Source organism: Juglans microcarpa x Juglans regia, chromosome 3D, assembly GCF_004785595.1.
Source record: "Juglans microcarpa x Juglans regia isolate MS1-56 chromosome 3D, Jm3101_v1.0, whole genome shotgun sequence".
In the NCBI taxonomy this organism is placed as follows: domain Eukaryota; kingdom Viridiplantae; phylum Streptophyta; class Magnoliopsida; order Fagales; family Juglandaceae; genus Juglans; species Juglans microcarpa x Juglans regia.
In genome coordinates, this window is record NC_054598.1 from 544501 (window position 1) to 557086 (window position 12586).

At 35.9% G+C, this 12586-nt stretch overlaps 2 protein-coding genes across 7 annotated transcripts; both read left to right on the plus strand.

Moving 5' to 3' along the window:
• The first annotated feature begins 321 nt into the window (after positions 1–321).
• Positions 322–7342, plus strand: LOC121255787 (YTH domain-containing protein ECT4-like). Of its 2 annotated transcripts, none has more exons than XM_041156295.1 (10): positions 322–508; positions 1009–1075; positions 1531–1592; positions 2220–2376; positions 3714–3778; positions 3896–4261; positions 4811–5332; positions 5879–6091; positions 6275–6445; positions 6967–7342. In XM_041156295.1, exons 2-10 carry the CDS (start codon positions 1048–1050, stop codon positions 7138–7140), a joined length of 1758 nt encoding a protein of 585 aa, XP_041012229.1. In that variant the 5' UTR covers positions 322–508; positions 1009–1047; the 3' UTR covers positions 7141–7342. The 2 variants fall into 2 exon arrangements, with proteins under 2 accessions (XP_041012229.1, XP_041012230.1); XM_041156296.1 differs by having other exon boundaries at positions 322–507; positions 1008–1075; positions 2220–2298.
• Positions 7343–8069: 727 nt separating this feature from the next.
• LOC121255789 (tRNA pseudouridine synthase A-like) lies at positions 8070–12355 on the plus strand. 5 transcript variants are annotated; one of them, XM_041156297.1, is made up of 11 exons: positions 8070–8359; positions 8933–8989; positions 9263–9340; positions 9754–9807; positions 9975–10057; positions 10494–10593; positions 10676–10738; positions 10868–11140; positions 11812–11872; positions 11981–12167; positions 12200–12355. In XM_041156297.1, the coding sequence occupies exons 1-10, from the start codon at positions 8123–8125 to the stop codon at positions 12088–12090; spliced, it is 1116 nt and encodes a 371-aa protein (XP_041012231.1). In that variant the 5' UTR covers positions 8070–8122; the 3' UTR covers positions 12091–12167; positions 12200–12355. The 5 variants fall into 5 exon arrangements, with proteins under 5 accessions (XP_041012231.1, XP_041012233.1, XP_041012232.1 ...); XM_041156299.1 differs by having other exon boundaries at positions 10868–11104; XM_041156298.1 differs by having other exon boundaries at positions 9978–10057.
• Positions 12356–12586: the final 231 nt, after the last annotated feature.

The window sequence follows — 12586 nt, forward strand, 5'->3', positions numbered from 1 at the left end:
ATAATAATAAAATAATAAATAATAAAAAAATACTTTTAAAATAACTTTTCAATACCCAAATCAGGACTGAGAAATTTTGGAGTGAGAAGGCACATAAATTGTCGACTTCTTAACTGAGAAGGCACATAAATTTTGCAGCTTTTGTTTATGGAAGTGGGAAGGGAGGCCGATACTTTTCGGTCCATGCAAAAGGAGCCTCGTGAGTCGTACTCAACAAACACGGATGGAAGCCCAGTCCCCGAGACATGGATCGGCCCTTCATCTTCCTCATCCAACAGCCCACGTCCATCCTACTAAAAAGTTGGAACAAATCCAAGCCGCCCTGTACATTGTACACCACTGAGGGTTTCTCTTTTCCTTGTCACTTGAAGTCTTGAACCCCTCCCCAGTCACTCTCCCCTTCTATACAGCAGTAGTTACACGTCCCGGGAGCCGCTTCTTGCAACAAAGAAAGCGGCTTTCCGATTCCTTCTCATCAGGCCCCGCCGATTCGATCCGCGTTTCATAGGTTCCTCTCTCTCTCTCTCAAATTTGCAAATAAAAGTTTTCTTTTTTGGGATCTCTTTGTCCGCTAGCCAAAGAAAGAATAGAATTTCCTACATGTTAGGGTTGCGTTACTTTCATTTCTCTTTTCCCAAGTTCATGGTAGCCAGTTAGTTTTATCGGGAGAAAATATGAAACTTCTGTGATCGTTGTTTACTTCTCTAAAGTCGTTATGTAGCTCTAAAAGATTGACCAGAATTCAGATTTTCTCTTAAAATTAAATGAAAACACATAATGAAAAAACCTGAGGGTAAAATTTACGTCGTCATTTTAAGCGCAGAGACTCGAATCTCTTTTCTGCGGCAACTATTTTGACGGGTGTGCTAATGTGCGCATGGTGCGTTAAATACGTTGTAGGATTCAAGCAAATGTTCTGTTTGGAAACAAAACTGGAATTCAATAAATACTTAGACCGGCGTGCATTCTTCTGACTAACCCCCTTTTTTTTTTCTCTTTCCTTCTTCGTTGTTTTATTCTAGGGTGAATTCGGTTTTTGAGGACTGAATGGCTGGCGAAAAGATAATCGAGAAACGTATCCTTTTTTCTTTTGTTTGATGATCTTATCGTAGTGTTTTAAGTATAAAGTTGAATATGTTTGTTTTTCTTTTGAAGTGTGTTTTAGTAGGATTCATTTGGTTTGCCTTTTATCTGCAACAGAGTTGGCTTTATTGCCACAAATTTCGATACATTTCCTACGTACATGTCCAAAGGTTCTATCTTCCAGCGCCAAAACACACGAATTATGCTGGATTAGTGATAACATTTCAGAAATTAACCACATTGCATGGATTTGATTGTTTGTTTTGATCATATGGGTGTGATTCTCTGAATTCAGCTCATGGACACAGACTGAATTGATTGCACAATTGGGAACCATCCAGTTTTATTTTTGCTGACTTAATGGAAAAAGATTAATTTTTTGGGGGGTGTAAAGTTATGGTAAAAGTTCATTTAAGTTACGACAGTTCACTTAACAATATATTCCAGCTGAGCCTGGGGCTACAGGGTTGAAGTTGGAATCTGTTACTGATTTGGGTGAGCTAGAAGTGGTATGTCCTAGTTAGCTATTCTCTGTTTCTCTGCCATCTTGTTTTCTGCTTCATGATTCTGGATGTTTGCTTCTCTCTTAAGTTGGAGTATGGCTACCAATTTGAAGATCATTGGGGTCCACCTTTACTCTTCGATTTGACAGCATATTATGTTTTCATCATTCACTCTTTTCCCCTAAATGTCGGTTTGAAAAAAAGATACTGAGTTTGCAGCTTGTAGTTCTTTTGTGTATTTCATAATTATGTGTTCTATTCTCCTCTATTGAGAACAAGATGGATTTATGAAATATGTTATTTTTATGTGTTTTGAGAAGCAGAAATTCTTGTATCAGTTATATTAATCCTTGTCTATCTTACCAATAAAAAAAATATTAATCCTTGTCTAACTTGTGAGTTCTAATATTCATTGGGATTGTCCTGTGTTAAAGCACAAGTTAGTTCTGTTTCTTCACTGCTTTAGATCCGACTAATATGTGATTCACTGGAAGTGTTAATATAGGATATTTCTGTTGCTCCTTGGTGGGTATGGTTGATATTGTTTATCCACCTGCCCGGGGGGGGGGACTCCTGCTTGACGTTTCTTTTGCTTTTCTATTAACTTGGGCATTGATTTAATGTTTCTTGCAGGCTAGTGGAAAAGATGAGATATCGTCTAAGTCAACCTCCTCTATACCCTCTTTAGCGAATGCTAACTCTAGCACCAAAGGTGAGACTGATCACGAGTCAGTTGGAGAGCAGGGTGTTTCCCATCCACCTACTAGCTGTTACAATTATTATTACCCAGGTTAGATGTCAAAATGGTTCTGTCCACAAATGTGATCTCTAACACTTTTGAAAGTAGTTGGAAAATCCTAATGGGCTTATCAGTAGTTGCTTAGAATGCTTAGACAATATATTTGCTTTATGTTATGTAAGTTCATGTGATACTCTGGGACTAAAATATTGATCGACATAGTACTTTTCTCTATCAAGATGACCAAAAATCTTTATAATAATTTTGTTGCTTGTATAAATATTGAAATTCAGAAGACTTACATAATTGTGATTCTTCTGAGTTACTTTTAGATTATTATGTTAAGTAATTTTCCTTGATTTAAGTTCGTTACCCACATTCTATGCTTGAACATGTGTTTCTATTCTATGCAGTTGAGTTATTAATCCCCACAGATTGAACTAAAATATTATGTATTCAGTGATATTATCAAAAGAATATTACCATCTGTAATTAGTTTCGGTGCAATGTAGTTAGAGGCTCTGAAGTATAGTCAGGAAGTTATAGAATGAGTTGGACCGATAGGTGGGTTTGGATATGATGAAATAAGGATTCTTCTCATTTTCAATTCTGGGCTTAGGTGCTTAGCTGAATAGTAGATCCTTGGACTGACAGTAATTTTCTCTCTGTGGTCCCTCTTTAGTATAGTGGGTGAGATGTGTACTCATTGTCCTAGAGAGGGTCAATATTGGTTTATAAGGAATGCGCCAAAGGGTTTTCCTCAAGGAGACCCTCTTGTCTTATGGTGGGAACCAATTTGACTTGGATGAGGTTTTGATGTCAAGATTATCATCAATATTGAGAGGTCTAGAGGGGGTAAATTGGAGAATGTGCCAAGACTTTCAATTTGATACTGCATCAATAATGTTTGTGGTCTTGGTGTCATGCTGATGTCAATGATAGTAGCTCTTAACTGGCTTTGGTTGCACTAGGGTGGAGGATGACCCGGACTCATTGATCCAGTTTTGCTTGAAAGTTGTTCTTCGCTTTATTTAACCTCCCCCCCCCCCCCCCCCCAAAAAAAAAAAAAAAAAGAGAGAGAGAGAAACTACTTGTTGAATTGTTTGAGAACAATACTATACCAGCTTCAGCACCATTGTGGTTGTACCATATCTAGCCTGATACTTTTTCAAATATCTCACCTGAAACCGCTCATTACTGAGAGTTTTACCCCTCTTTGTTCCCCATTTTCTATCTAATGTGGAAAAGTTGCTGGGAATTCCCAATTTGATTGTTCAATTTACAGTTTGGTGTCAAAAAATTTTAGTAAAGAACATTATGATTTACAATTATCAGCTGTTGTATTGATTTTTATAGGGGAACATTATGTTTAGTTTGTCATTTTGCAGGATCTAATGGATCATTTATCCAGTCAAATGATAGTTATAATCTTCATGCAGATGGTTCTCAGACAGTATGTTCTGCTTCATATTTTATTTTTGGAAATTTCAGACGATTCAATGTATATCCTACAAACGCGGCATTAATAGTGAAGTAATGATTTTTCCTTCTTCATTGGATGGTACTCCAGGGTGTACAATCTGAAAATGGTTCATTGATCTATTATCTGCCTGGCTATAACCCATATACTTCTGGGACGCTTGTGGGTGCTGATGGCCAGTGTGCTGGTCAGCAACAATATTTTCCTTCCTCAGGATATCTTCAGCCACCTGTTTCCTATGGATCTGAAGCTGTGCCTTGCTATTCATGGGACCCGACATTTGTTGGGGATCTTCCAAATGTAACTGCTGCTGGTTTTGCAAATGCAAATTGTGCTCCAGGTTCTAATGCTTTTGCGAAGGCTAATGGGTTCTATTCTATGAAAACAAATAGCAACCCTGCTAGCAAAATTTCAAAGTCTACTGCTCATGCACAACCCATCAGAACTATAAACAAGGTACTCAATTGTCAGAACTAACTATCATTAAAATAAAATATGGTACTCATTTTAATGTTTCTTTATTTACTAAAAGTTTTTTCTTACCCATTAAAACATTGGCATTTCTTGGTATTTTATTTGACACAGGTTGTTGTTCATTATCTTTATGGGATGCAAAGCTGTTCCATAAATTATAGTAAATTTTAGCAAAAGAGTTGAGGTTATTATTGCATTACTTATCTATCTGTCTGATCTTTTGGATTAAAGTTCTTTAAATTGGATACCACGTCATTAGCTGCAGTTAGAAAACTAATATATTCTCTTTGCCATACATCTGTTGTTAGTAACCAAATATTTTATTCAATTTAGGGGGGGGGTACTTGTAAAAAAACTTAGGGCTTGGGTTATGCCTATTTATATCATCAATAAAATTTGTTTTTACTGATTAAAAAAACTGGAGGGGATACTTTTATTGGAATTGATATGTGAAGGTTTGTTGTCACTTTCGATCATGGGCTCTCTTAGGTGATATAAATGTTTTGATTGTGTGAACCTTTGATGTTACAGGTGCCTCGTGTGGGTTCTGACTTCTCAAGAGGCCTTTTGAAGGATTACCACCCAATAGGAAAATCTTCCCCTTTTACTTACCAAAAACAAGGTCTGTTACCTCATGATGGTCAAGTGAACTACAGACAGAGTGGGAGAGTATTGAATTTAAACGATAGATATAAGTCAAGTGACAAATACAACAGGAATGTAAACTTTGAAACCTTAATTGAGGTAACTCGTGGTCCTAGGGCTTATGCCAAGACTGCTCCTTTAGGTTCAAGTTCAACAAACGAGAAAGAAGAGTTGGGGTTCTCTGTTCGTAGGGATCGATACAACCTTCAAGATTTTCAAACTGATTATGAAACTGCAAAGTTCTACATCATCAAGTCCTATAGTGAAGATGATATTCATAAGAGCATCAAATATGATGTTTGGTCCAGTACACCAAATGGTAATAAGAAGCTAGATGCAGCATTCCGTGTTGTTGAAGGAAAAGCCAGTGAGAAAAGCAGCAGGTGTCCAGTCTTTCTTTTCTTCTCGGTGAGTTGATCTGCAAGATGTTTTGCGTAGAAAATCACGTATTTTGTCATTTTCATTGGTTCAAATGTATTTTTATGAGTGCCTTTTAAATCTGGTTCTGTTCATTCTCTGATGTTGTAAACTAGAATGCTAATACAAGTCAGCCCTATGCTTTTGCTTAATTTTATTTCATTGGAGAATTATTTGCTAAAGAGCTGGTTAGAAGATGGTAGTATGGACATTCTTTTGTTGATGTTTTGGAGTAAGATAGAAGCTAAAGCTATAGAAGGATAAAGAGTTTTTTTAATCGAAATTATCAACTTTCTTTCTCTGGTGCCTTGGAGTAAGATAAAAGATAAAGCTATAAGATGGATAAAGATTTTTTTTTTGAGTGGAATAGCAGATGTTACTGCATAGTTTGGGTTGTTTGTGTTCTTTTCTCTATTTTATTATGTTCAAGTGTGTGGGCAAATTGATTTTAGAATTAGTGTTATTAAAGATGATATACATGCCTAAGTGTAGCATATAAGCACTTCACGTTTCATTTTCTACTTTTCATCATTGCAGGTTAATGGAAGTGGACAGTTTTTGGGCATTGCTGAGATGGTTGGGCAGGTGGACTTTAATAAAGACATGGAATTTTGGCAACTTGACAAGTGGAATGGGTTCTTCCCAGTGAAATGGCATATAATAAAAGATGTTCCTAACAGTCAATTGCGGCACATTATCCTTGAAAACAATGATAATCGTCCTGTGACTTTTACGCGGGACACTCAAGAGGTATTACATGACTTTGTCTTCGGCAATCTACTTTTGGATGCTGCTTTACTTACATATACAAAAAAAAAAGCACAACGGAAACTTTAGCCTAGAAAACACTTATGGTAGCATTAAGAAATCAGAATTATGAATGATTTTTTCTTGTTAGTCCTTATTTAGACTTTTTGTTATTATAATTTGCAGATTGGACTTGAGCAAGGTTTGGAAATGCTTAGTATTTTTAAGAGCTACGCAGCAAAAACATCTTTGCTCGATGATTTTACCTTCTATGAAAATCGAGCGAAGTCTATTCATTCCCAAAGCAGTAAGCCTTCATCTCAGCAAAATGAAATGTACAGCAACGGAGATATACCTGTAAGTCTCTTCATTACTTGGCAGTGGCTCATTTTGTTAAATAAAAAAGGTTATGGCACTTCCCAAAGGGGCATCTTATTATTACTTTTGATCTTTTTCCAAATTGAGGCCTATAGGCAATTTGTAGAGGAAGACGGGGTGGTCTTAGGATCAATTTTTACCACTAATTACCTGAAAGGAAAAAAAAAATAATAATTTCAAGAGAATGTTTTCAAGATTTATGAGTGAGCTTCTGCTTCTTTCTCACTTGTTGACTTCTGTCTCTGAACCATAGTTGATTTTTTTTTTCCTCTCGGATTGCTACTCGTTCGTGTCATATCCCGATGGTTAACAATTTTGTTTAGAACTATTCTAAAAGCTAAAAATTTAAGCAAATAATGTAGAATCACATCAAGTTTTATCGATCTGTCTTATTTCTCTTACTAGCATTAGACAGGAAAATGAAGGCATTTCTCTTTTTCAGTTTTTGCTCTAGGAATGAAGTTTTATTGATGTCATACTTGCCCTGTTTTGTTTGGCAGAACCTTAAAACGGGAGAAAGGAATATTGAGGTAGAATGTGGGGGCACGAAGAGAACTACTGATCCCAGTTGTCTTGTCAATCGCACTAAAAATCTCTCCCTCAATGACTCTCCTCAGAAGAGTAATTCTGTAAAGAATCCTTCTATAGCGAATTTAATTCCTTCGGCATTTTAGAGTTTTCGGGGTTAGTTTCCATTCTATAGGCTGAGCTCCCCCTCCCTTCCACAGTCTTTCCCCATCTTTTCGATTTCATTGTATTTCCTAGTTGGTGTTCTTTTTTTTTTTTTCTTCCGAGTCATTTCTTGTTGGTGTTTCAATTTCTTGTTTGTTGGAATTTGGTTTCAGTGATTAGTTTTATTATAGTTTTGTGGTCGAATCCAGAGTTGATCTTTATTTTTTTGAGTATTCTGTTTTTCAGTAGGCTGATAAGAATAGTTCTCTCCAGATTTTTATAAAATTACTATCTTATTTTCCCAAAACAATAATGGGAGAGAAATCAAAAGTAAGTAACATCAAATGTACAACAAAAAACTGGGAGCGCCGTATTCACAAAACTGAAGTGATATGTCATATGTGTCTGTCTGTGTAGACACACACATCTCTGTATATTTATACGGAAGAGCGAGCAAGGGTCTCTGCAAACGTTAAGCATGATTATCAAGTAAATAATTTGAGTGGAAAAAAGAAAATTGTGAACTGCATGTAATGAATCCTTATCAACAAGGATCGAAATTGTAGGGAGAAAAAAGGAAGGTAAATGTTGAGTTCGTATTATATATGAATATATGGTTTAAAGAAATTTCAGATAACATTACAACTATAACTATTTTCAGATATTAACCCTGTTATTTATCCCCCCACACACACAACAAATAAAAAAATATTTAAAGTTGATTTCTCGTAATTATAAAATAAAATAAATGAATAATTTGATAAATATTTTTAAAAAAGATATTCATTCATCTCAATGTAATATCATTAATCGCATATATGACAGAAAATCTAGTTAGGAACACATCAAATAAGTAAAAATAACAGAGTGGTTATAAATTAACGACAGCGCATTTCTTCTAACATTACCACCCTTGAATCCTGTGCTTCAACTCCTACTTCGGTGCTGTTTGGAAGCTGAGAAACGGTGGGACAAATAAGACCCATGACAGAAAATCTTAAGCACTTGCTAGACATTGTCGCCGAGTCTCCCCATAGGCCTTCTAAAATCGCAAAAACCGCCGCCCAAAACCTCATCAACGACGAAGAGGAACAGCAAGAAGCGCCCATGGGCCCAAGCCCTAGAACCCAACGATACCTGGTCGCGATCGAGTACATTGGGACTCGTTTCTCCGGGTCTCAGCAGCAACCTAACTTCCGTACCGTCGTTGGCGTTCTTGAGGTACGTTTTGATGTTTCTGTTTCTTCTGTTTTTCCGGAGTACTTTCTTTTTTCTCAAAAAATTGATTTTCTTTGGTATAGCGAAAGTTGCGAGTTTTTGTAATTCTATTCAGATGCTGAGAACATAGAACAAAACAAAGGAACATGAAATTTGAGTATCATGTTTTTGGTTTTGTTGAGCAAAATTATGAAATCCTCGGCTCAACTCGCAATTTGGTTATGCTAAGTTGAAGGGAAATTTCATTTTTTTCCTGGGCTCCTGATAGTGACATGTTAAGTTCTTTACCCTGCATTCAAAGAATTATGTTACTGTTCTTTTATTTGGTTTTCTCTGTTATGAAAAACTGAGTAAGCATGAAAAGAATGATAATAATAAAATCTTTTGTATGTAATATATTGTTTTCTTGTAGTTATTATTATTATCCTTTTTTTCTCTCTTTTTTTTCTATGAGTAAATTATCCCTTTTCTCTTGGCAAGCAAACAGAGAGTAATGTTTCATTATTTGCCCGCAATGCAAATTACAGTTTCGTATTAATTAGTTTGCTGATATTTGGTATTTTGTGGTTGATGTAGGAAGCTTTTCATAAATTTATTGGCCAGCCAGTTTCAATTTTTTGTTCAAGTCGTACTGTACGTATAAGCTGCTGCCCAATTCATATTATTTTTCATATAATATTTGTGCCATAATGTCATCATTTTTATACATTGATTTAGGGACCTTATGCATATTGTTTGTTGTTTTGTCTCTGCATTATTGTTATCTTGTGCTTGTTGGGATTAATGAATTTGCATGCAGCACAAATAAGCTCTTTATCTATCTCATATGTCTTTGCTATGTTTTATCATGAACTATTTTTATATAAGGCATGATGTGCAGGGACATAAAATTCCTTATTGCTGCAGGATGCAGGAGTGCATGCCTTATCAAATGTTTGTCATGTAGATATTCAACGCATAAGCAAAAGGAAGCCTGGTGAAGTGGTATGCCTACTTATCAGTTATTATAGAAGTCTCTTTTTAGAGTGCGTGCTATGCTCATGTGAGAAAACGGATATAACTTTAAGTGAACTCCCATTTGTTTCTTGTAGCAATGAATATGAAAAAGATACTCGCACATTGATGGTAGGGCTATGTAAGATTTGTGGGGCTGCTAGTGAAAGACCTGCTAGTATTTTATAATTGTTTTGAATTCTAAGTTACACGTGGAGATGTAGTGTCACTTGTTTCTCAGTTCACCTTTAACAACCAGGGAGAGGTGAATATTATACTGTAGATAGGGGAGAGAGAGAGACAGAGAGCAATCTTGAAAGAATTTATAAGGTTGACTAGTCCTAGAAGTGTCTTAATTTAAATATTAATTCCTGAACTGCTCTTTCATTCTTTATCAAATGCAGTTACCACCTCATGAACCTACTGTGGTCAGAAGAGCTGTGAACCATTTCTTACAGGTGCGGTGTCAAGAATTCTAATACATAATTCTTCCATAACCATAAATGTTTTAGTATAGAGATGCTTATGCTTGTTGTGGCTCTGGACAATATGAAATTGTGAATCTGAAACACTTCCAACTTGCATATCTTGAGTTTTATTTATGAATTGGGATCATTCTCTCCAGAAGAATGAAGGTGATATAATGGTGATTGATGTTCAATGTGTTCCAGCTGATTTCCACGCTAGATTCAAAGCTCAAGAGCGCACGTAGGTACTCATTAATGCAAATTGAATTCATAGTACTTGCATCTAATGGTAGCACAGAATTTTACGTCATGTTCAACAGAGTTTGAGCTTATATAGTGTTCTGTTGGATGTAAAACTAGATTGCATCTCGCTGCCAATTCCCCACATCATGGTGGTATTGGTCAGAGAGGAATTTGTTAGCCTTGGATTATTTTGGCCGTATATTTTGCTGATCTTGAGTTCCAGTACTTTAATTGTAATTAGGTTTTTTTGTTACTGCTATAAAACTCTGGATTAGTGTCAGAAATTCATTGTGGTTTGTCTCTGCCTAAATATATGTTATTATACTTTAGTATTTGATTAATTTTGATATCTTGAACATCCAAGTTTTAAATAGTTGAATTGCTACTGATAAAAAGAAGAAATATATTTGAATTGCATTAGATATCTCATTCAGGTACTTCTACCGCTTGCTTTCTGGGCCAGAGCCTTTGTCGACCTTTGAGAGGGACAGAGCGTGGCATGTTCCTGAGGAGTTAGATATACTTGCCATGCAGGTCCTGATATCAATTGGTTATGGTTGCCTAGTTATACCGAATCGTTTGTTTATTTGATTAAAGGAGATTATCAATCATGCAGGAAGCATGCAAAGTTCTTGTCGGGCATCATGACTTCAGTTCCTTTAGAGCAGCTGGTTGTCAGGTTGTTCCTAATCTACAATAGTGTTGGCAGATACTGTTTTTTTTTCAAATAATAATCCAACTAATGTTTTGGGTCATCTTTTCAATTATTTCTTCCATCCTGATTGCTGTAACATAACTTCAATTTCAGGCAAAATCACCAATTAGAACTTTAGATGAACTCAATGTTTCTAAGGTAGTTTCGACTCCATATTTTCCGTCCATAGTTGGACAGAACAATCTAACCATGGAAGATCTTCATGCAAGCTCGAACAAGTCTGAGAGTGACCTGCCTGTTAGTTCTATTTCCATTGATGATAGGGCAAGTGGCTTTAATGGTGAAGCTTCTCTTGGATTTGGCATAAGAAGAAGGCATCGTTGCTTTGTGGTAACTGCACGTGCACGCTCTTTTCTTTATCACCAGGTTATCTGTCTTTTCCATATGTTTCTATTTTGTCTGCTGTTAATACTTTCTGGATTTCTATCACTGCTTGGAACTTTGTTCCCTCTGAGTTAGTCCTTTGGACATGAATTATTTCAAAACTCCATTATTCCAGGGTGTCTCAGTTTGCAAGATATTCTATGAATTTGTAATCGTATATGAATTTAAAGGCTAAAACTTTTCTAGGAAATTGGAACTTTGTTTTCTTCACTCATGGGCTCTATTATTTTTCCACTTGTAGTTCTTAAGAGATTTTTGCGTGAGATGTCGATGCAACTTTTAGCATATTTGTTAAGGGTTACTGAAGTTGTTGACCATGCCTTTGATTAACTCAAGAACACGTTTGGTTCGATTTTATTCTTCAATTAATGCTAGCAAATGTATGTCAATACTATAATTTTTTTTATGAGTAGACGCTGCAAACCACCATTTTGTTCTCTAATCTTGTCTCTCTTCTTTGAGTTTTACTGTAAGTCAGGACCATACATTTTTTTTTTTAAATTATATTCCTTCCCATATTCTCTCTCAGTTTTACTGCTTATAGTTTCCAACTTTTCCAGATGCAGTTTATTTATTTAATTTCATTTTTTGGTAAGCGGCTGTAGTTTTGGTTATTCATTACCAGTTGAATGAAACTGGTGTAAGTTTTCCAGGTTAGACTGCTCGTTGGTGTTCTAAAAGCTGTTGGAACTGGAAACTTGACAATCTCAGACGGTGATCTTTTATCTCTTTTAAGGCATTTTTTGTATTTATTTTGAAAGTTTTTTATTCCAAGTCTCCATTTGAACTGATTTCTGTCTTTCTTATGCTGAAAAATCTCAGTTGAAAGAATCCTTAATGCAAAGAGTGTGACTGCTACAAGTCCCATGGCCCCTGCATGTGGTCTCTACCTTGGGCATGTGAAATATGAGCTGCCTCGAGAGGAAGTATAAAGGAATCGTGGTTTCTTCTAAACATGTCATGGAGTTGTGTGGAAATTATATAGACGTGTGTGTTACCAGAATACACTTCCTAACTGCATTGGTACCAATGTCCTTCGGAGCTTTCAGATTAATGACGACCTTGTTGCAAATTTGCAATACTTGTGATACTGCAATTCAATTGTCTGGATTTTTCTTTTCTTTAATAATTGTCTGGAATTTATATATGAAGAAGCTCGGATCTCCAAAATTAATGACATTGGCATATTTGAGCGTCTTCACTTCGGCTTTGTATTACCTTCTTTATGGAAATATAAAGTGATAGGTATTCTGCCCACAAATATGGGAAGCAAACTGCATCCTAAATTGAGAGTTCTATGTATAACCATTTTACCATGACCTGACTGCTACACAACACCATTCAATTTCTATCGAGCATATCAGTTAGCCCTGGTTGCCAAGGAAAAGCAAAAATATACAATCCTTGTATTTATCTTGCAATATAATT